We start from the raw sequence: 25436 nt of genomic DNA on the forward strand, positions 1-25436 counted from the left end.
TATTGTATTGTGTAAAATGAGATAAGGCTAGCAGTGACAAATTATTATTATTTTTTACTTCTCCTAACATCTAAGGATGGGCCAATAAGGAATTTTTGATTCATTTTGATTTATCCGGCTTATTGCTGTGGCCAATACTGATATTTAGCTTTTAAAATCCATTGTGAGGCCCATAAATTGATCTTATGTTAAAGTAAATTTTAGTAAAAATAATAAAATATATAAATCATTAGATATAAAATCATTAGTTCCATTTTTCCAGTTTGACTCATTAGTCTGTTCAAAACGGGCACACCCACGTTATCACCCACGTTAACTAACGCCTTTATACCAGGCGTTAATTTGGGTTTACAGTAATTACTTTTAAATGAGGACAAAATTTCTTTGATATCAAGATGAAAGCAGGACTAAACCAAATCAACTTTTAACTAACACCAAGGAATAAAGTGGAAATTAACACAAAACATAACCACAGCCAAACAGGTTATAAATGGCTAAACCAAGACTACTCCAGAACTAAAATAGGACTAAACTAGCTTCAGTTTAGCGATGACACAGGCTATGTCAGGTCTAAACTGGATTAGGGCAAACCAGGACCATACCAAGCCCATTCAAGTGACTGTGTGAATGGTGGTGTCCGGAGAGGCTGCTGGTGCAGATAAGCAGCCAGTCAGTCTCAGGGCAGCTGCAGATGTAATGAAAAGTGCTACATGAATTCTAGATATTACTGTTATTATTAAACTGTGACTAAACTGGTTTTAAAGAGGGCTACACTAATAAAAACTAAGCCGGGACAAGACTGTAACTAAACCAATTTTAAATCAGGTTTTGACAGTGTTGAATCTAAATCTGGACTAAAATTGTTCTACCCAGAATCATAGAAGTCTACATCAGATCTTAACTAGGTTTAAATGAAGTCAATACGATTTTTCAACCCAATTTTATTCCAGAAGGCAGTAGTAGTAAAAGGACCCATATTACATTATTTTCTGATCCATGTTAAAATGTTGGTTCCTCATCACAGACATTTCTGGAGTTGTGTTTTTTTCATTCCCACCTGTTAACACGCAATCCTGCATATTTAGACTAAGGCTCCTCTCAAATAGAAAACACTGTTCCACCTTGTGATGTTATGTGATAATACAGGAAGTGCTTCACTGGATTTTTAAACTCTTTTGCAATTTGCAATCTCTTCTAAACTAAAGGTAAAAGGTAAAAGGAGATGTAGACAGACTATAATAAATAATAAAGGATTATTTAAACATGTGTGAATGAGACAAAAACACAACTCCAGGTATGTTTTTTGATAACAGCATTATGTCTGAGCTAAATTTGTATTGCCGCAGTACAGATATATTGTATAAGATACTCTTGAGGTCAGAATAAGTCAACTGTGTGCTGTCTGCATCTAATTATAAAGCATTTTATTCTCCAGTAATCAGAAAGCGTGCGTCAGCGTGCAAATTGTTGTTATCTTTACTGTGCTGGAAAAACTCCCATGACGGTAAAACGCAACATGAAACACGCTTATAAACACATTGCAGTGACCAAATAGGATGTTCGCAATGCATAAGGTAAATAAGGAATAACTTTTGACCATTGTTTAAAATTAACTAGTTCTGTTTTACTTTTACTTTTTAAGACAGTAGAAATAAGGTACAGTGCTTTGAATTAGACATTCTGAAATCATTTGGGAGGAAACAGGAAATATATTTGTCATTATTTAAGCTAAAGAACTAAATTACATTTTTATTATTATGAGTAAACAAACTGTTGAAACATTGCAGACCAACTCCACACAGACCATGCTGTCATTTCGTAACCAATTTGTTCTTTTAATTTGCACCGTGCCGCTCTGAACAATCTGACACCCATAACGTCTTTGGCACAAGATGCAACAGGCAGCCAAACCTATAATTATACAGCTCAATGTTGCCAAGACTTATTTTCACTTCAGAAAGAGAGAAGAGAGAGAAAGATGGAAGAGAGAAAGGGAGGGATAGAAGAAAGCGAAAGAGAGAGAGACGCTATGTTTTTATCATAGAGAAGCAAAACAGAACAGCGTTTCAAGCTCCGTGTATTTAAAATGATTGCGGTCAGCCTAGTTTAGACATTTAAGTTGTAGTGTTTGCTTTTCCTTGCTAGTTCTATGAAAGAATGGTAAATGATGTCAGGAGGGATCATTTTCCACCCTGTATTATAGGAGGTTAGATAACAGTGATTTGTATGTATGTCAAAAGTTAAAATGGCGACTACAAAACAACAAACTAAGCAGCCGCAGGTGCCTTTTGCCTGACCAGCCAGTCCCTTCTACATTGTTAGAATCCATAAGTGTCTGGAATCAGAACATAGAGCGTGAAAAACCTCCATCCTAACTCGGGACGGTCCAACCACAGCCACTAATTTGTATCACGTGTCTCTCAACTGCGAAAGACATCTCCATTTGAAAATTCTTGTAAAATTCAGATTCAGAACAAAATATATGACTTCTTTTACATGAGATAAATAAATAAAAGGGATTGGTGCTTCGATTGTTGATTCTACAGAAATCTGTGTGGTTTCTCAGTCCTCTGCAGTGCTGGAAGAACTACAAAGAAGTAAAGTACAAATACCAGAGCAAAGTAAAAGTAGTAAAGTACTCCTTTATAAACGCTTAAAGAGTAAAAAGTAAAAGGATTTTGTGCAGATTTTGATTTCTTATAAAGCTTCAAATGTAGTGATTTTGATAAAGATTTGTGATGAGTTTTGTTCCAAAGTAACAATTAAATCGATTGTTTTTTCCTACCTGTTTTTATTTGCATATTGTGTTTGCTCAAACTATGAGTGTGTTAAAAAAATAACCCCTCAGCCTTTTTAGCACATCTCAGGCAATAATAAAAAATACATTTACTGTTTAGTTCTGTAGATACCTAAAATGTACTACTTTTACTTTGTTATGTTCCACTGTTTCTCTGGGTTTCTTTTGACACGAACAGCACATGTGTCCCTCTGATTAGTTAATTCACCTGTCAATCACACCCTCTGGAATCTGGGAGACAGGATACAATTCCAGACCCACTCGTCTTTGTAAAGTTTTGTCAAAGCGTGTGGCTCTGGCTGTAAAGGTGCTTTTGGGCTAGTGTTATCCCAATAATAAATATTTAAAGTTGATTTTGATACTAAGGAATAGGCTTGATACACACTATCGATATCAACAACACAATGATCATTTTAAAATGTGCATTTTTTTAAATAATAGATACATTTTCAACACAAAATAATGAGACTTTCTTTGTGTTTCCTTGGTAACATGGTCTAAAACTATTTTTAATGATGCTCAAGACAAAAAGTTAAAGGATCTAAAAACTGTTCAGGAAAGATCATATTTTGTCCTAATAATGCAATTTTTTGCATTAGTATATGCTTAAATAAGAATCTAATTTTAGTATCAACTTTCAATTTTTCCCATGTGTATATTAAAATGTGTCTTGTCCTAGAACAAATATGTGTATAAGCAGCTCTTAAAGTCAAAATACATCCACTGTGTGCTGTCTGCATTGAATTAAGAAGCATTTGATAGTCAGTGTGTGTGTTTGCTTGATAGTTGTTGTTTTTCATGTTTTTAAGTAAGTAAGAATCAGGAAAGGCGTCTTAAATTTCAAATGTTTGATACTTTTGACAACACGGGCAAACAGATGGATATGTAGCTGCCATTTTAATCCTCTCTGACCACCACCAGAACACAGGGTCACACTAGGGCAGCACAAGAACTCCCAGTCAGATTGAAATTTGAGTTGGTTCAGTCATTAAAATTTCTGTAATTCTTATTCTTCTTATTAATGTTATTATTATTATTACTATTATTATTAGATATTATTGTGGTAATAGAATGTCCTCTTTTTATGATAACGTGTTAATCACGTAGTCCCAGACCTCTACAAAAATCAAATAGGACGAGAGCATGGGCATGCTTCTGGCCCCATTAATTCTGGCTCCAATTCATTTCCTGTTGAAAAACCCACCCCTCTCTCTGTAACTGCTGCTGTCAGGCTCGCCATTTTGGTCTCAAAATGTTTGTACTAATCCGCTCATGATCCTGGAATTTTCATTTCGATAATCTGTCCATAAATCAAAATATGAACATTAATAACAAACAAATCAGGCACCTTCTGTCCCAGAGGTTGCTCCCTCTAGCATTAGCAAAAGGTTTAATTGACAGCATTGCTAAGCACCCGTGCCCTGCTAAACCAGCAGTGCACGCGAGAAGGGGCATTATCTTCAACAGCCTTGCGCCGGATTGGCTCTGTGGTTGCTATGATACTTGGTCGGAATTCCAAATATGGAGCTTGGCCCTATAAATGCGAGCTTTGATGAGCTTCCTTTGGCTGAAGCTGAACGCTATGGGTGACATCACACTCCCTTAGTCTCTAGACTTCTTTATACAGTCGATGGTACAGATATATTGTATAAGAAGCTCTTGAGGTCAAAATCAGTCGGTTGTGTAATTATGAAGTGTTTTATTGTCCTATAATCAGTTGTGAAAGGCGCTTATAAACTCATTGAGGTGAATAATTAGAATGCTCGCAATGCATAAGGTTTAAGTTGAACTAGTTCCGTTTTTCACATTTTTATAAGACCTTAAAAATCAGGTACAGAGCCTTTAAATAACACTACTATTAAATGTACTTATTGGCCAAAAGGTTGTTTTTACTTTTACTAGCTCTCTGTACATTTGCAAACAGTGAAACTACGCTCTGTAATAATGTGTAAAGTAAATATTTGTACTTGTTTGTGCCAGAGGCCGAGTTCACAGATGATAAACTGATTTATATTGAGCTCCTTATGTTTCTTATTTAAAGCATTCAGCAGCACTTTGGTGCGATGCTCCGCTGGCTTCACTGCTCAGCCCCCAGTCAAACGCTCCCATTTATTTCACTGATTGTGCTGCCATAAAGCTGAATCCAGGCCAGAAATGCTTTATTCACTGCAATTTATGTAAAATCTTTGAATTTATACTTGGACAAATTGAATGAACCACCAAGTTATTTCAGTCAAGGATGTTGGTCGTACAAGAGAACAAATATTTTTGAACATTTTTGTCACGGAGATTCACCAGACCAGTCGCATATTAATGTAAATTAATGGAGAAGTGTGTATTCTGGATCTCAGGCAATCCAGTGAAAAACAATCCAGTGATTAAATGATAAATGACATTTGGACAAAATGGACAATCACTTTTTTATATAAGGTTTTTCCTTTTTTAAGGCACTGAAAGCACTTTATATCAAGGAACCATTCACAGACACATTCATACATCAGTGTACGCCAGTGGTTCTCAAATAGTTGGGCGCCAGGGGGGTGCGGTGAGATGCCGTGGGGGGGCGCGTATGACTCCGCGTATGACTCCGCGTATGACACTGTAGTACTGTACGCAGCGCGCACAGCAAAGAGCAGGAGAGAGTGAACAGATCATGACACAGGGCAGTGAACAAGAAACACTTTTGCTAAAGAGACACTATGGAAAACATTTTAACAGGGATGAAAAGAAAGGCGGATATAGACGGAGGTAAAGTCACCCGAAAAATAAGATGAGGAAGTCTGATGAAGCGTATTTAGCACTTGGCTTCACCGTGACTCCGGTGGGACACGAGGACAGACCGGTGTCTGCTGTGTCTGAAAATGTTGGCAGCGGACAGTATGAAGCCAAATAAGTTAAGACCCCACCTCATTACACCTCAGTCACGCTGATAAGACGCTGGAGTTTTTTCAGCGTAAACGTGTCAAATATTAACAACAATCATCCACTTTGTAAATGTCACTTAAAGCAGCAGCACTGAGCATCATGTAAGGTGGTGTACCAAATTGCTAAATTACTTGTTTTAATTTGATATTTATTTAATTTTAATGTATTATTTTGATATTTATTTAATTTTAATTTAGTCATTTGATGTTTATTTAATTTTATTTTTATTTGATATTTAATTAAATTTCATTATATCATTTCATTTATTTTATTTTATTTTTTTTTTTGGGGGGGGCACAACATTTTTTCTTTATAGGGGGGGCATGATAGAAAATAATTGAGAAGCACTGGTGTACGCAAACACTGGGGACAAGGTGGCTTAAGTGTCTTGCCCAAGGATACAATGATAGCATTCATCTGTGCTAAAATTGCACCACCAACCTGTGCGTCAGTGGATCTGACCGCTTTTTAAATAGTCAAAAATAGTTGTTTAATGCAGTCATACAGAATAAAACATTAGCCCTAAACTAAAGTGTTACCAAACCACCAAAAAGTGATGATTATAGGACGATCAATCTTCTGGTTATAGGGCATTTGCTCAACCAAATCAAAGTACAAAGAACTGCAAAAACATGTTATAGTTCATTTCATTTCCTGTGTAAATTTGAGGTTGGGAGGCGTGTCTCTTTCATTCAGCCATGAGGTATTTGTTGTGGCTACAGAAACATTGTAAATCCAAGCCATTATTTACTGTATTGTTATCAAGTGCGTGCAAATTTCATAATTGTCTTTAAACATGTTGTGATTTTATAGGGTCAGACTGGAGTACGACGCCTGAATCAATGCTGTGAGGAGTGTGTCTGGCCAAAAGGCAGCTGTCTGTACGAGGGAACGGTGCGCTACCATGGCGACATGTGGAACGGCTCTACGGTAAAGGATATTTAGGAAACTTTTGGGACATGTAATGTGAATTTGGTGTACACAGATTTTAGATTTGAGCTGGGTTTCGCTAAAGGCACCTCTGTGGTCTCTACAGAAGTAAATGTGCTTCTGGTGTAGAAAAGAACGGTACAGAAAACAAGTACTACTATATATTAGATTTTAGCCTGGAGCTTTCTTAAACAATGCTAGAGAAAATTACTCTTAAGTTACGATTACACCGATACCATAAACGAAAATGAACAGTACTCAGCCATAGTTTAGAGGCTTACTCCTACTTTTGCCTTGGTATTGTTTTAAATATAGTCAAGTATGAAATCTGATGAAAGAACACAATTTTACGCTTCATAAAAACAATACAGTGTGATATTCTATAATTGTTTTGCTCTATACTAAAATGAAATCCTCAGAGGTTTACTGTATTAAATGTAGCTTGCAAATATCACTACTCGTATGCTGATCACAATAGTTATCCCAGGTGTAATGCACTGTTGTTCTTATTGTTTTTCAGCCCAGCACCTCATCGCCGGGGTCTGGCTGTGAGTTCTGCTCCTGTAACAGAGGACAGGTGCTGTGCCAGAGAGCAGACTGTGAACAAGTCCACTGTCCACAGGTAACGATGCAAAAATAGTATTTAACTCTATAAAAGACATCTTGTCCTCCTCTCCTCTTTGGTCTTTCCTTTCTGTACACCTCAATCTGCATCATCTCACTTTATCTACAGAAAAAAAAAAACATCTTATATAGCTAGAAAAATGTAATACAGTAATACAATATATAGGCCTCTCATTACAACAAATTTTGAAGTAAATTTTTGAAGTACATATACAGTTGAAACCAGAAGTTTACATACACTATATAAAAAAACATATTTTTTTTCCCACTGTCTCACATGAAATCAGACAAAACTTTTCCTGTCAATTAGGATTACCAAAATTATTTCTATTTGCTAAATGCCAGAATAATGAGAGAAGGACTTTTTTCGGTCAGAAGTTTAGATACGGTAAGATTACCATGTATTTAAACAATTTGGAAAAACTCAGATGAAGTTGTCATGTCTTGGGAAGCTTCTGAGTTTTATTGACAACATTTGAGTTAATTATTTACTGGTTACAAAGTGGCTTAAGGATAACAAAGTCAGTGTTTTGGAACGGCCATCACAAAGCCCTGATCTCAATCCTATTAAAAATCTATGGGCAGACCTGAAAAAGCATGCACGTGCAAGGCGTCCTATAAACTTGGCTCAGTTAAACCAGTTCTGTCAGAAGGACTGGACCAAAATTCCTGCCAACGATTGTGAGAAGCTTGTGGAAGGATATCCAAAACATTTGACCCAAGTCAGTTTAAAGGCATTGGTACCAAATACTAATGAAATGTATGTAAACTTCTGACTTTGAAGAGAGCAATGACACATTTTGTCCAAAAAAAAAACCCTGACCTTGCCTTAAAACCAGAAAGGTTTAGTCTGATTTTATGTCAGACAGTGAGAAAAAAAGCACATGTGTCTTTTTAAAGTGTATGTAAACTTCTGGGTTCAACTTTAGATAATAAACGGTAATATTGAAACAAATTTATGCCACTAACAAAAACCCAAGAGCAGATTTAAACCACAAAAAACTATTCTAAATGTACAATATTATTAAAAAACTCAAACTGCAATAAATAAATAGTAGAATGAAACACTTAAGCACTTAGTTTATATCTGTAATCAGTAATAAAAGTGATTAATTCAAGCTTCTATGGCTCAAATCAGAAAATAACAAAAACATTTCCCAGTGGTGCAAAGAAGATAAAACAATATTTTTTGGGGTCTGTATTTATCATGTGTAAATTACATGATAAATACAGACCCCAAAAAATATTGTTTTATCTGTCACGTATTGAATGATAAGTCAATATAGTATTTATCATTACAGGACTAGCAATACCACTAATCTTTTATTATTCACAGAAATGGATAGTAATTTACTATAGAAATTAGGTGCTTTTTAGATATTAATTCGCATAGACATAGACTGGTTTAGACCTAGTTAAGGACTTGTCTACTGCTTAACTAGGTCTTGTTTTGGTCGTCTTTTAGTAATTGGACTAGTTTTGTTGTGCTTCCATGGTTTGGTCATTTAGTTGATTAATTGGTTGATAGAGTGTTTACCGACCAAAATGTTGAGTAATAGTTGAGTAATTATTTAGTTGGGATTGTAAAAGATTTATTTGCATCATAGCAGAAAGAAGCAGGCATGGAGGGAATGAGATGAAGATTTGGGAATGAATTGTGAATTCATTTAGCCTTTTTACATAGAGATATCCAATTTACTAGTACTTCTCTTGTCTTGTCAGTGCACTTTGGGTCAAATAAGTTTGAATCATTCAGATTGAGGTTTGAGAGCTTTTTCTTTAGTCGACTTCAGCCCTTTGGTTTTGTTCCAGATTTTATTTCTAACTATTTAACCCAATAAAAGCTTATGTGAAACTCAATGATTTCTTGTGGGTTATCACTTTTCCACTTGGAGGGAGAGGCTGAACTTTGGCACAAACTTGAGTGCTGTTTCCTGACACTGCCTGGTCTTGTAGGAGTTGAGTTTGAAATCTTGTCCCCAGGAGGAGGAGCAGGAGACGGGACAGCCACCGCGAGTATGACTTCTATTGTTTTTTTTATTCTATTTTATTTTCTGAGCCCTGTTGATGTGGGATTTGGGGAGGTGACACTGCACGCCTTGGCCAAAGTTCAGATGGAAGAGACTGAGAAAAATAAGGAAGGGAGGAAAAAATGCCATTGCGTCATAATAAACTAACATCTGGACAAAATACTACTGCAAAGTGTTCTGATGAAAAGTTAAAGTCCTGGCATAGTCCTAGATTGGTATTGGTCTTCTGGAGGTGGTCTTAGCACAGTTCCAAGCGAATTCCAGCCCAACAACCAGCCTCGATTTAGCCCAACATGCACTTTTTGATCAAAACAAGCTACCGTAGTGTGCTGACGATGAACAAAATAAACCCCAGAATGATGCGACAAAGACATATAGTGAGAAAGAAATTAGACATTGTTGTTACTTCATGTAATTAGACAAAAATATATCACAGTGAAGTTGGCTAATCAATTACACAGGCTCAAAAAGTAAAGAGCTGTGACTAATCCTCACAACATTTACATGTATTTATTCTTGTATAATGCTCTTGTGGTATTTATAGTCATGTGTTATCTCTATCTACTTCTTTATATCCCGTACAGCGGTAATGGTAAATAGTCGTCATAACTCCGTGATTAGTTCTTCCGCTCATACCACGCAGCTTGATGGTCCAATGTGGAGCACCTATGTCCAATATATTTGTAAAATTCAAAAGCGAAATCCAAACCTCACTAAAAATCTGATGCAGCTGAACTTTTGTTGACAAGTAACAGATCGGGTGGTGACTTTCCTCTGGCCAGTGGGTAAACACAGTATCTACTTGTCATTTCCTGCACTATTTGCGATGAAGTGCCACATCAGGCAAGAGGTATACTCTGTTTTCTCTTGGTTTGGTTTGTTAGAGCTGAAGTGAGGTAAGAATGTCATCTGAACCAAATGAAAAATGAAACAATGCTATAATTTTAGTCCCCAGTCAAACCAGTTAACCAGACTAACAGGTCTGAAAGTGCCTTTAATTTATTATCAGTCCTGAGTGTGGGGGCAGTTTCTGATCAGATCCTGGTTTAGTAATAGTGAAATTTCAATCCTGTTAAAGTCCATGTTTAGTCCTAGTTTAGTATGAGTCTTTGTTTATCCCAAGTTCAGTATCTGTCCTGTTAAAATTCTTGTTTAAGTCCCAGTTTAGTATGTTTAAGTCCTTGTTTACTGGTCCATACAGCTCACACATGTTGCGAAGTAAAAGTAAGTAGTATCCACTTTAAACTTGAATTAAGTAAAGTACAGGAACCTAACATTTGTACTTAAGTCCAGTACTTTACTAGTTTTACTTCGTTACATTCCACCCCTTCCCAGGACACCGTAACCTTGGACTGAAACCTGGACTAGAGCCAGACTTCTGAGAGCTTAATGACTCTGATCTGATTATACACAGCACTGATGCATGAGCCCCATTAAAACTGTCCTGGAATGTGCTTATAGTGGATAAGGTCTTGCTCTAGACCTGCTTTTCAACTGTTCTAGGCCTGGTTTATGCCAGATTCTAGGCCTGGTTCTTTTTGGTTAGTCCTGGTTTATTTCTAGTTTATTCCTGTTTTGGTCACTGTTACTAGTTATGTATCTCTGGCTTTGGCCTTTGTTCAGGTTGAGATGAAGTGTAATCATGGTTTTAGTTCTTGTTTTGTCCTGTTTTAGGCATGTATAGTCCTCCATTAACCCTGTTTTTTAACCTCAGTTTAGCCCTGGTTTAGTCACTGGATTTTATCTTCTTTAGTCCTGGTTTACTTAATCTTGGTTTAGTGCTGGTTTAGTCCCTGGACTTGTTCGGCTCTATCTTGCCACGTCTTAACAGCAGTAGAAATCCTTAAATCCTGGTTTAGTCCTGATTAAGTCCTGGTTTAACCCCGGATTTCTCAGTTATCCTGGTGTACTACTAGTTTTAATCCTGAGTTAGATCTCTCCAGTTCTGATTTAGTTCTGGTTTAATCCTGGTTTAGGCCTGATTTAGTTTCTTATTTTAACCTATACCTATAGTGTAATACAATGTAGGTCAGTGCGCTGTAATCCACGCGTCTCTATGGGAACGGTCTGAACCTGAACTAATCCCTTTGTGATCCTGGTCCTTTTCCTTATGAGACCTCCAACACTGCTTAGCCCCCTTAGCTACATTTACATATAAACAATACCAGGCTACGCTGCTTATTAAGAGTTTCTGCACTTCCAAAAGCTCATATAGAAAGTCTCATGCTACTTTAAAGAGGTCACGCATTTTTTACTCCATCGCACACCCTAATGGATATCTCTCCATGTTTACTTCAGTTTGCGCACATATTTGGGTTTTTATTTTAATTGGTAGCACTGTGGCATAGTCATAGGCTTACTTGCTTTCCAACTAAAAGGTCCCTGTTTCAGTATCCAGACATTTGGGACCCTTCTGGTTGGCTAAGGTGGCTAAGAGTTTCCCCACATAGCAGCAGAACTCTCATCCTTCCTCCATCCTCATCCTCCATCTCCTCCTCTTCACCACCATCATTATCTTCCCTAACAAATTGATAATCAAATTCATTCTATTTGTAATTTCACCTCATGGCACTTACGTTTGTTACAGTGTATACATATATTTCAAATGGACATTGTTCTTGTGATTTCAGGGCTCTGAGTTAGTGTTTGAGGAGGGAAAGTGCTGTCCTGTGTGTTCCTCTCAGAAACCTACCTGTGTGCACCATGGCAAGACCTACAAGGTACTACTACTACTGTTGCTACTACGACTACTGCTGCTATTACTACTACTTCTACTGCTACTACTACTGCTGCACCATCTACATTCATCTGACACTTGAGTTTTCTCAGTCCACTTTCCCTTTAAAAGATAAGTAGAAAGCTGAGTCAGACTACAAAGCGCTTTCTAGAGCAGTACTATCCGATTACTGGTGGGTCGTAATAAGAGCTCATCTCTCTTCCCCCTCCAAAGCCTGTACATGTTTTCACAGTTCTCTCTATCTCCAGGCCCTGTCTCGCTGGTCTGAGGGGGACTGCCGTGAATGTGAGTGCCGAGGTGGTCATGTGACCTGTTATGTGCGCTCCTGCCCCACATGCACGCCTGGCCTCCTCTCTGTGACACAGGAGGGACAGTGCTGCCCGCAGTGCCAACAAGGTAATCCTCGTACTAATGAATCTTTTCTCCTTTAGTTCATACACAACTGGTGGTTTTGTAGCCACAATTGCCCTGAGGCAGAGTGACTGAACTGTGGCTTCCAATCTGCATGGCCCACCGAACACTCCAACAAACTGGTAAATTGATTCCCCAAAGCCACTGGAGCTGAAACTGTAAACTAGGTCACATTTGGAGCCAACATTGCTAAACTTACTGTATATTAGTATGCATACTGTATATTACTTACTTACTATTGTATAGATTAAGAAGAAATGATGACACACAATAACAAAGGCATTTAGACTGCAACACATATGCTTGGGCATAATGATGATGCAATTGAGTTAGATAGCAACACCCAAAGCGCATTACAGTACATTATTCATTCACTACACATTGGTAAGTTACTACTGTAGTCACAAATGCCCTGGGGGAGACTAACAGAAGTGATGCCCCTCGTACCACCACCGACACTCGCACACCACATCCATACTAGACGAAGTGGTTGAAGCATCTTCCTTAAATCAATGGTCTCCCATCCAAGTACTAACCAGGCCCAATCCTGCTTAAATTCCGAGATCTGATGAGATTGTGCAATGGCAAAGTGGTATAGCCGCAACTCCACAGATAATTTGTTGACAGTTCTTCTCCACTCTTCATCTCCTTTCACGCTTTATCTGTTCTATCTAATAATGGGGGGAAAAAAAATATGACTACACAAGATTGTAATCATGTTTACAAGTGAGCTGTGATGTGAAGCCAGATGTTAAAAATAGTATGTGTGCATATGCATGGGAGATGTAAAAATGAATAATGCAGTGGTACTGTAGCACATGTTCCCTTCAATAAAACAGCACATAAGCCCTATAGCCCTGAGTATTTCATTATACATGGACCATACTGTACTGTGTAGTGTGGTTAAGCAAGAGTACTGAGACTAACTGAGACTCAAAACAGGGCTAAATGGACAGCACAGTGAAACACGCTTCACAGCAAGAATGCACTGGGTAGAATCTGGGCAGCTCGGACTTTTGCAGTTTGGAGCTTGTATCGCTCCCCCCACGTTGGGGTGGGTTTCCTCTGAGCACTCTGGTTCTTTCCCAACAACTCAAAAGAATGGGAAAGATTTTCAAGCAAAAGTAGTACTGAACAAGCCTAACTCAAGATCTGGAGGTGGGTCCCCAACAGCACAGCATGGGTCAAATCTAGAAGACAAATTTCCCTATGTGTACAATAAAAGACTCCCTTAAACGGCCCTACACTATTTTCTGACCTATGTTATAATATTTCCTCATCACAAACATACCTGGAGTTGTGTTATGTGTTGTGATACATGTGTCATTCACACATGTTTAACACACAAACCTTGCATATTTAGGCTGAGTTCTTTTCTCAAACTAAAAACACTCTTTCCCCTTGTGATGTCACAGGAAGTGCTCCACTCTGTTTTTACACTTCATACACCTTCAGTAGAATCGCCTTACTAAACCAGGGCAAACCGTCAGGCCTGTAACACTAAACTAATGCTAAAATCATCTATTCTAAAAGAAGTAGAAGAGACGCAAGGTTTCCTAACAATAGTTGGTAACTGCTGCTTTACCTCATTCACAATGATGACCTGGCAGCTGAGCAAAACTCTGCTATTAGTAAAACAGTAATAGGTGAACTAGCTGAATTAGAACTCAGATGAAACACATACTTTCCTATAATTGCTCAGCCTTATTAGCTAAAAGTAAGCTAGGACTAAACCAGGTATGACCCAGGTCTAAACCACATTTAAACCAGGTCTAAACCAGATTTAAACCAGGTCTAAACCAAGTCTAAACCTCATTATTAGATCTCTGACAGTGCTTTAGTGGTTTAGCTGAATCGAACATAAATCTTGTCTTAAGCCAATACATCACTGCTGTCTGTGGGCCTCAGCACTGACCTCTGATTGGTTGAAACTGGCCATGCTTGCGCTGCATTCTCGTCCTATGGGAAAACACAGTGTATTGAAAACAGAGCAGGACTGCACTCTAACCAGGCAATCAGGCTTTACATGCATCATCAGGGTTAAATGAGAGAAAATACTGCATCGTTGAAACTGTGGTATGTGGGGGAACTTTCGTTTATACCTAGAAACATTTTGGGATAGGTCCATTCATGCAGATTTGATATGCTAAAATGTTAATATTACTCCAGACTTTTTGTTGAGGTTAAACATCTCAAAATAGCATTGAACAAAGCTCAACCTCAAATGCATAGTTTAGTGCTTCACTTGTTGATTCTGCAGAAATTTGAGCTGTTTCTCAGTCCTCCTCAACTTATCCAATTAGCATGTTGATTAAAGGTGTTTTTATTGCTCAAAAATACATGCATTCTTACTGTGAGCAGCTCTTCACAGATCTGACCTGTCACTTGGCCTTATGGCATCATTGGCTTATTTCCACGGAGATAGACAGATTGAATGCCAAACTGTGGAAGATAAGGGTTAGAGTTATGGTTAACCCTGATCCATGTTGTATCTGTTTGTATGCCATGGGGTTTAAGAGGTTAGACCCCTACAAACATGCTCTGAAATGCATGGGATTCTTGTATTAGTTTATCAGTTCATATTTCAATCCTCTCTCAAATGTTATGTGCACCCTGAACAGAGCACTACTTTTCACACACATTTCGAAAATCAGAAAAAAATTTGATTTTTTTCCCCCCAGAAATCTCACAACCACAATTTTCATCCTAAATTGACCTGCTTTGCTATAATGGAGTTTCTTTCACATAGCCTCTCCTGCCTCAGCCCGTATCACTTGTGTACAATAGTCTTCTCACAATCGCTGCCTTAATCCTCCTCTTCCTCCTCCTCCTCCTCGGCTGCTTCTGTAGCTGCTGTGATTTAGTGCTTGAGGGATTCTTCCGGCTCGCTGCGCTCGGAGAAATTAAAACTACAGTGAGAGCTCGTGTGTAAACAAGCTGCTCGGTGAATGTGCGTCTGTCCTCCATCTTTGTCAGGGCGAGCGGCAGAGGTGCAAGCTAGTGCGCACGGACTGGGAGCGGGTTAACACCAGGAGGGTTAGCAAGATTTATGTAGGAGACAAATCACAGGATGGTGCTAAAATGGGGTTAGCTACAGGGCGTACTATGGGGTTATGTTAGATTTTTTGGTTTATATTTATTTTATTACAAATGTATTTTTTTTTTAATTAATTAATTAATTTATTTCACCACTGATGCCCATAAGCTCATATCTTAAGTGCTATGAATAAAGGAGAAAGTTACTGGAAAGTCAATTAAAAATATTTACATGTATCTGATTTTGAACCATGGTTTAGTTTGAACATTTAGCCCCGCCCACTTAATCTTTTCTACTGCTGTGATATTGCTATTGACTAATGAGCATGTAAAATGGGCACTGAAATAAGTAGTTTTATTTTCAATTCTTTATTATATCATTGAAGAAGAGTCAAGGTATTGTTTTCGCAGCCGTTTAGTTCTGTTTAGATTGAATGAAGTAAGGATTTAATCTTTCCCTTTGAATATCAATAGGTAAATATAACATTCTAGGTCCCAGTTGTAGCCAGTATTATACGTAACTTTAAGAAAATATACCTTGTTTCTCCCGTAAAAGAAGTCACGATAGGCATGATAGGATATAGCAGTGCGCAAAGTCCACGGCCGATCTCCATGGAAACGCTGGAACTGAGATATGGCCAGTGACAGAGAATCAGGTGTTTGGGATATCGTCAGCTAGTTGTTTCCCTTGATTCTTGACAATGCACCTGATTGGATGAAAAAAAGTGACCCTGTTAATAGCTGACACACAGCTTTGTAAAATTAATATATTATATTTTACACACTCTATTATTTGACAAGAATAACTTAAAATCAGGTACAGGATCTTTAATTTCAATTGTTTTGGTGAGAATTTCTTTCTTATGTCTTATATAATATAAACTTTAATGAGCTTTTAGCCAAGTTATAACGTTGTTCTGTCATAAGTAACTTACTGAAAGTTGTGTTTTGATGGACTCGTGCATGTTTGAATAAGTCTGTATTGCCCCATATTTGAGGCTTGAGTGCTCAGAAAATTGTTGTTTTCACCAAATCCTTATCCCTGCCATCCTGCCTTTAATTTAATTGCAATGGAGCTCAACAATTCTGCCCACTTCGAAATCAGCTCTGGTATCAGAAATTAAATTTTAAATTTTTCATAAATTTTTTCCATAGACTTTTCCAAAAATTCAAACAGTTCAAAGTCACTGCGGAGGCTAACCAGCTGCGCAGTAACTAATATCAAAAACACCCAAAAAGCACATTTAAAATGCAAGACTCAGCAAAATGTTGTAAGAACTTTGTGGTTTCTAAAGTTTCAGAAACATATTTTAAATGGAATTATAGATATTGTGCTCATTAGTTAGCAGAGCGTTGAGCAAGCTTTCAAACTTTATTTTTTTTTTGTTTATTTTTTTCCGGAAAGTCTATGGGAAAAATGAATGGGAAATTTAGTTCTGGGGGGTGTTGTGGTCACTGTTGAGCTCCATTATTCAAATAAATAAATTAATTAAACAGTCATACATGTAGGGTTAAAAAATGACACATATCCATTTTCAACAATAAAAACTAGTAGTTGAAATCTAGTGCTTCTTAGAGCGAAATGCCAGTTTTTATACAAGAAGTCAATGGACCTGTTTCTCGTAGCTGTTTTAGACCAATATGACTTCTCACTCCTGTCTTGTCCCTCAGTGCGGTGCCACTCGGACTGCTCCTCCTGCTCTGGACGTCCTGACCTCTGTGAGAGCTGCTCTGACCCAAAGGCAGTGCTGCATCTAGGACGCTGCCTGCCACAATGCCCCCCAGGTTTCTACCAGGACCACCATGTCTGTAGAGGTGAGATCAATAGAAACCAAATATTAAGATTTACTTGCTTTTTGCTGTGTATTTTCTATTTTCTTGCGCTTTCTTCCATGTTAATAGTAATCATTTCTGTATAAATCTTAAAGCTGGGATACCTGATTTTCACACAGTGGAAGGAAGAAGTGGGTTAAATCTCTCTCTCTAGCTCATCACTATCTCTCACAATCTCACATCATTAATATTGACATGCATTCATTTTTGGATATGTGCACAGCTTTAGAACAGCTAACACCCAAGCGCAGCCAATCAGAGCGCTGCTTTCAGCTCTTACTTCTGGGTTTAGGAGAAATAAATATCCTTTATTATTGGTTAGACAGCGCACAGCAGTCTCATATTGTCACAAAATGCTGCTTTAACAATATATTCTGTACAACAAAAAAAAAAAAATCATTTTAATATAATATCATCTTTAATAGTTCCGTGCATCTTTGTTGCTGAAAGAATATATTGAAAACATAAACTATGGCTTACACAACTCAGTACCTTTGTTTTTAAGACTCAATAAAGCCAGTGAGCCTCTATCAATCTTCCAAAGCAAGCTGTATACATTCACATTTATTTTGTGCTAAGTTTGTTTTTAATATTTTAAGAACCTCTCATGTTGAATCTTATATAATATTTCCAGTTTGACATAGTTCACTGCTGAGAAAAGTTTGAAATCGTCATCCAAATATCTCTGTACTTTGTTAGAACACCTCAGCCTAGTTTAGAATTGGCACCAAATAAACTTTTTGAGGTAGAGTTGTGAAAATACAGACTGCCAGGAACTCGGAGGGACTCATTATCTGCAATGAAAAGTGCTGGGATACGTTTGGGTCGATATTTCAAATAGAAGACAATAGAAACGGGTCTTTGTGGACTTGTTAACTTAAACCAAAGCATTTGTAGTGCTATTTACTAATCAGTGCAACAGTAAATCGATCAAAAGCCCTCCTCTGCCTCTTCTTCTTTCAACTAGGGGTTGGAAAATAATGGTTTTCCTACACATCAAATGTTTCTTTAAAGATTCTAAATGCGTTCACAGAAAAGAAGAAGAGTTGTCTAGAACTACTAATCACTGTAAAGTTTTATAGACTTTATCTCAGTTTGGACCTGGTTTAGTCATGAAAAAATCCTTGTAGTTTTGGTAGAGAATAGGTTTAGACCTGATTTTAAAGGTGCACAATGCAACTTTCCTGGTGAGGGGTACACTACAAGTTTTTCTCCATCGCGGTGTTATTGGTCTCCCTTGAATGTTCTCAAGTATGCCATGTTTTCCGCTCTAAAACACCTTGCATTTGCCTCTCCAGAGAATTGACCTGTAACTTGAACTGGTTTCATTATCTCCTTGTCTTTGTCCATCCATCTTCTTTTACTTATCCAGGGCTGGGTCTCAGAGGCAGCAGTCTGAGCAGAGATGTCCAGACTTCTACACACGCTTCCTCCAGCTAGGGCTGTCGCAGTTAAAGAATTCCATTACAGTAACTTAACGTGCCTCAGCATCGCAGTGCGCAATGTGTGCGGCATAGCACATAGGCCCATAACAATACATACATTGGGGTTTACTTGAAAAATAGCTATATAAAACAGCCGGACATAAGCGTGCATGCGTCAGATAAAGCTACATCTGTTCACTAAATGTAGTTTTAGAGACGAGTTATGAGGACCTGTGTAACCCCCCATTCGTCCAGGTCTGATCCATAGCAAAAGAGAAATAAAATCTGTCAACTGGACAAATCTTGTAGGAGTGAAGACATTTTGCTGCTTCGCTTCTTCAGTTCTCGTCAGATTACTGGTAGACGCTGCCTTATATCTATCTGAAGGGAGGAGTTAACTACACGGAAACTCAACACCCTATTGTTTACAGTTTCTGTTTGTAGGCTAGATCTTTTGTGTTACCCTAAGTGTGCTCTGTGCCTGAGTCCTACTTAGCATAGTCATTCAAGCCCCTAATGAGTGGTTTCAAACCTATTAGCATCCTGGCTACTCCCAGTGTTTTCTTTGTTTTGATTTGGGTCTGGGGATGGAGTTATAGATAGAGAATAGATCATGTCTAAAGCCCCCATTCCTGTTCAAGAAAGGATTGTCTTTCCTAACAAAAAAAGATTTTTTAACTCCCCTCTCAAACCATTTCTTTTCTGAACTGAAGAGCAGCAAAACGTCTTCACTCCTACAACATTTTGTGCAATTGATAGATTTTATTTCTCTTTTACTATAGAGTTAAGAGGATATATTATTGAGTTATGTTTTAACACCGTCCTGCACTAAACTCATGATGGACAGAGCTTGTGGACACTTGTCGTTTCCACCAGCAGACCTCATGGGTTTATTGCTATAATAATAATAATAATACATTTTATTTGTTAGGCGCCTTTCAAGGCTCTCAAGGTCGCCGTACATACATACATACACAATACAAATTGAACATATATATATCCACATATTGCTGCCCGATATGTGGATTTGCATTCAAGTCTGCCGCTCCTCCAGTAAGTAACGTGCAAAGTTCGTACACCCATGGTAAAACCCCATCTGCTTAAAACTCGAGGCCTCTGACTGAAGGGACACACTAGCTTTAACATCGACACGGCTAGTTGTAAAGGGGCGGAGGCACCTTTTCCTCTTTCTCACCACTGTCCTCCAATACATATTCCCAGCGTCTCCGCAGCTTAGAGCCGTGTAAACATGAATTGGTTGACAGTTGAATAGTAAAATTATCGTGCAAAATAATGCAATGCGGTTACCAAGGTCACTTGAGCCCTTGTGCTGTTTGATTAATCGTACTGCAGGATTGCAATATTGTGGTTACCAAGACAGCCCTACCTCGAGCTCCTCCGGGAGGATCCTGAGGTGTTCCCAGGCCAGTCGAGAGACATAGTCCCTCCAGCGGGTCCTAGATCTTCCTAAGGGTGTCCTCGCGATGTGACCGCGAAGGAGACACCCAGGAGACATCTGGAACAGATGCCTAAGCCCCCTCAGCTGGCTCTTCTCGACATCGAGGAGTAGCTCTACTCCGAGCTCCCCCTATGTGACTGAGCTCCTCACACTGTCTCTAAGGGAGTGCCCAGCCAACTTATGGATGAAACTTATTTTGAGCGCTGGTATCAGCGATTTTGTCCTTACGGTCATTACCGAAAGCTCATGACCATAGGTTGTCTTTATATATGTATACGTGTATGCATTTAATGCCAGACTATAGAACATTCCAGGCATAGCCATAACAACTCCATGGAGACAAGCAGCAGTCAGAATATCCAGAAAAGCTACATTGTGCAGCTTTAAATTTGGTTTAAGACAGCCACTTTATCTGGTCCCTCTTTCCTCCTTCAGCCTGTGCTCCATCCTGCCTGTCCTGCTCGGGCCCATCTCAGTGTGACTCGTGTGGACACCAGGGGGCGCTTCTGAGCCCAGATCGACTGCAGTGTGTGTCTGTGTGTCCGTCAGGCTCCTACCAACACGACCATATGCACTGCAGAGGTAAGTCTGTATTGGATTATGGTTAATATTTTCTTCATTACTGGTCCAAGCCAGCATAGTTCATTATCTTCTGTTTCAGCACAAATTAAATTACGTAGCTTCTAAGTATTGAGATGTTGTATCACAAAGGCCTGATTGAGTTGCCAGTTTCTCCAAACATTTGAGCAAATTCTGCCCCAGTACAGATATATTATATAAGCAGGTCTTGAGGTCAAAAGTCCACTGCGAGTTGTGAAAAAGCGTTTATAAATTCATTGCGGTGAATAATTAGGATGATCGGAATGCATAAAGTGAGGGATACAATGAATTCAATACAAAATCCTACATAGAACTCATATTTATCATATAATGCACTATTTGGACTTCTCCAACACTAACACTCACGACACAAACAGACAACCTTCTTCACGCATATTGGGTCTGCACACTGGTACAACACTTCTGGTTGGGGGTCACGAGGGAGCTCTGAAAAATGCATGGCGTCAGCATCCCGGTCTCCCCAGCAATAACCATATTATTAGGTGATATTTCCTGTCTCAAAATCCCAAAACACACTTGCAACTTCCTTCTAACAGCTCTTATGATGGCCAAAAAGTTTAAACATTTAAACTGGAAAGACAAAACAAAAAATGTAGTGACTCGATCTGTTTACAGATCATGCAAACATGGAATTGCTAACATAGTCACCCCATTACAATAATAATTAATATATCTACTTATCGTTCAAGCTGGAACAATATATTTTGGGCCTCAGTATTTATACTGGGTTCTTGTTCTTTACAAAAGTTGGGAGATTTTTGTTGTAATATGACAAGATTTGAGCTGTGAAGGGGTGAATAAGTCCCTAATATGGCTAATTATTGGTACATTCTGCTATTTATTTCTTGTAGCTTATGTCTTTTAATGAAACTTTCTATTTAAAAATGCTTTAAAAGGATTATCATGGATTACGTAAATCTTAGCTTGTGGCATTAAGTAGTTTTAATTGTTTATTTCAATATTGCTCTGTAGCAATATATTGTGCATCAAAATGTTTTATCGTAACAGGTTTACATGGAAAATCTTTGCGTGTTACATTAAAAAGGATTCTCCCCACCCCCCAATCTCTACTTTTTTAGTTCCTGGTTTCTGTGTGATTCGCTTTAAATATTGTTTTTAAATAAATGTAAAGGTCCTGTATTACACAAAATGGACTCTTGTGAGCTTTAAACCGTGTCATAATGTTGTTTTATTCACATGTTTGAATAATCCTTTGTTATTAATCTGTCTAAATCTCCAAAGTTCAAAATGCTTCTTTCCACCTTGTGATGTCATGTAGTTGTAGTTTTCAAGTTAACAACGACCTTTTAACTCGAGTTCAGCAGCGATTGGAAATTCCAGGGCTGAAATCGTCTAAATGATTCTAGTGAAGGTGTATGGAGTTTAAAAATAAAGGACTTCCTGTATTACCATATGACATCACGAGGTGGAACAGAGTGATTTCCGTTAAATATACAGGATTTGTGTGTTAAACAAATGTGTGAATGAAACAGAACAGAACTTCATGTATATTTTTGATGAGGAAACATGGATCAGAAAATGGCGCAGTATGGGCCGTTTAAAAAGTAACAGTAAATGGCAGAAAGAGCGGATTACAAAACAAATAAAACAAATGTACGGCGTGTCCCATACTGTGCATACAAATTGGCAAAGATTTTTTAGTAAGCGTGCTGTCAGTGGGCGTTCTTTCCCCTCGCTTCAGAATGAGTAACAATTTATAACATCAAATTTGAGAGCAACTTTCCACCCTCTTTCAATAGACCCTTGAACAGATGAAAAAAGTGGAGGCAGCTGGAGGCAAAAGTGAAGTGGAACATAATGCAATTTTAATGGGGAAACGCGGATTAACCACAGAATGTCACAAAAGAAGAAAAATGGAGGAGGGTTTGGCAGATGAAAACCACTCAGTTACGTGTGAGTGATATCAGAGGTGTGTTTCACATTATTTGTTCATTTAGAGAGGGGAGTATTACACTTCTAAGAGGTATTAACGGCACGTACCTGTTACCTTTTATTGCTATATTCCATGAAAACGTGACATGTTTGCTAAGTTTCATGCATCCTGCTAATGAAGCTACTGCACATAACATCAGGTTTGTGAAGTTGTTGTGTTTTGTATCATGCTTTTGTATATTTATGGAAAATTGCAGTGTTATTTAAACATGCATGGATGACATCTAAAATCACTTCAGGCATGTTTTTGATGAAGGAACATTACAACATGGTAGAAAACTCCAAAAAGTTGATTTTTCAGAATACTCACTCTTTAACCGGAGATCATGATTACGGGACAAATACTTTTATCTAGTTTTCACTTCATCTACAGGTGTATACATTACATTACATACATACATTCATCCCCCCATAAATTATACTTTTTCTGAAGATCAAATACAGATTTGAGTCTTGAAAATAGTATTTTTTCCATCCTTATTAACGGGGAAGCAAACTATAACCTTAGAAATTCAAAATGGTTGTTTATTTTCATTATAAAGTCTTAAAACCATTAGCATTTTGCTCTGATGTCAGTTAATGATTGAAGATATGTTTTGCCTCCTTCATTCTCTTTCCATTTGCCTCCATTCTGGAATTTTGAACATTCTGATGGCGTAGAATTGCTCTATAGCAAGATGTTAACTGTGAAGTAAATCTAAATTGAAACTTTACATTTGGTTAACATTTTTTAAATCAATTCTGTGTGTAAAATAGCCTCTTTGTTTTGACATTTTGGATTTCAGTCAGGGCAGACTCAAAGACGGGATGTTTTGGGACCACTTGAAAATAAAACTATAAAAAATAGAGACATTATTTTAAAAAGGAAATTGCTAGTCTGTCTACATAAATAAACAATTCTGAAGGATATTGAAATGATATTGAAATGCAGCTGTAAATAAGGTCTAGAGTTGAACTGGTACAAAACCACAACTAGAACTGTACTAGAACAGAACTAAACAGGACGCGTTTCAAGCATTTACACATGTTATTATTTATTTAACTGGGATAATCCTGATGACTTGTGGTGGATTTGTTTAATGCAGGACCTGTCTGGATACTATTGAACTAGAGACAGATATTTGTACCTTTTTGCTTCTCTGCCTATATTTTGTGGGGCTCACACCTGAACTCTTTAACACAAAAAGGCAATGGCAGAAAAAGACTACTCTGCTCTTCTTTAGCTTTGAAATGAAACAGAAAAGTAGTGCAATAGAATAGAGGAACTCAATTTGTAGTCATTTCTAATCTAATATTTTGGGAGAATCAGCCCATCGACCATCGGCTTTTCCTGTGTTCTAAAATATTTTTCGGCCTTGGCCATTGGAAAAAATCTCTATAATCAAAACATACTAAAACTAGACTAGAGAAACTAGAGAATTAAAGCCGCAAGCGATGATAATGACCCTCGCCACTGTGCGTACATCCCTCCCATGACTTGCGCTTGCATGAACTCGCGAGCTCTCCTGGACCGCGACGTTCCCTAAATTGCGACCTCCACTGAATGATGGCCTCTCCTGAATTACTTATATATGTCACTACTTCCTTCATCCAATGAGACAACTTCTGACATTGTCTTGCCTGCATGGTTTGGGAATAGAGGTTCGGCTGCATTGTGTTTATGACGTGTTTGTGATGAAAACAGTGCGAGGAGATGTCCGTACTGTTCCTGGGTTTGATCCAATATGGCTGACTGTTTAGGGCGGGGCCGTGATATAGTTTTTTGTCGTGTTCATCAGGAACGATGCTCCTCGTTACTTTGTTACTGACTCGGGCCAAGTACTAGACTCGGAGAGATTACTACTTACTAGACGTGAACAGAGACTGAGCGAAAATAATGGGAGTCTATGGGGCACTTGTAGCCTTCTTTCTCTAATTGAAGGTTCACATACTTTTTCAGACCTAATTTTTTTGTCATTTATTTCGAATTTTATGCAGATGATGTGGCAGTTATAATTGATCGCCCTTTAGCAGAGCAGATTACGTCAGACTGATCAGAGTGAAGGACATTTAGACGAGCCTCTGGTCCCTGGTGACCTCCGGAGTTACCAGTAGATGGAGTAAAATGGATGTGTGTGAACTATAATCCTGTTGTGTGTCTCTGTGCTCTGTCTGCTCAATGTGTGAGGTCCTGGGACAGAGCCAAGCACCAAGCCCTTTATCGCTCTGTCACCTCTTATCCATGTCTTCTCTCTCACTCTCTTCTCTCGCCTTTCTCTGTCTTCCTCTCCTCTCTCTGTCTCTATTCTTTTCATTTTCTCTGTTTTCTTTCTCTCTTACTAGCTTCTTTCTCTTGTCTCTCTTTTCCCTTTTGCTGTCTTCTGTTTCTCTCGCTCTCCTTTCTCTCTTTCTCTCTGTCTTCTCTTTCTCTTACTCTTTTTTTTCTCCTGCTCTCTCTGTCTTTCTCCATCGCTGTCTGTCTTTTCTCCTGCCCTGTCTGTCCTGAGCAGCCCTTCAGGAATAAAGCAGGACAAATGGGGTGGTCCAGAGAAGTGATTTAAGGACATGGTCGTTTAATAAGAGAGCGAGAGAGAAAAGAGGGAGGGAAAGATGGAGAGAGGGAGAGAGAGACCGAAAAAGAGATCGAGATAGAGTGTGTGTGTGAGAGAGAGCTAGA

The 25436-nt window shown here is 38.3% G+C and overlaps 1 protein-coding gene across 1 annotated transcript in view; it reads left to right on the forward strand.

The window, feature by feature from the left end:
* The window catches only part of fras1 (Fraser extracellular matrix complex subunit 1), a 263378-nt gene that overhangs the window by 74647 nt on the left and 163295 nt on the right, over window positions 1–25436 (forward strand). Inside the window, exons 9-14 of the mRNA XM_055224440.1 lie at window positions 6536–6652; window positions 7173–7274; window positions 11937–12026; window positions 12292–12439; window positions 17162–17305; window positions 20642–20788. Coding sequence (XP_055080415.1) covers window positions 6536–6652; window positions 7173–7274; window positions 11937–12026; window positions 12292–12439; window positions 17162–17305; window positions 20642–20788 — 748 coding nt within the window. The remainder of the gene's footprint in view (window positions 1–6535; window positions 6653–7172; window positions 7275–11936; window positions 12027–12291; window positions 12440–17161; window positions 17306–20641; window positions 20789–25436) is intronic.

Source organism: Periophthalmus magnuspinnatus, chromosome 9 (assembly GCF_009829125.3).
Source record: "Periophthalmus magnuspinnatus isolate fPerMag1 chromosome 9, fPerMag1.2.pri, whole genome shotgun sequence".
Taxonomy (NCBI): domain Eukaryota; kingdom Metazoa; phylum Chordata; class Actinopteri; order Gobiiformes; family Gobiidae; genus Periophthalmus; species Periophthalmus magnuspinnatus.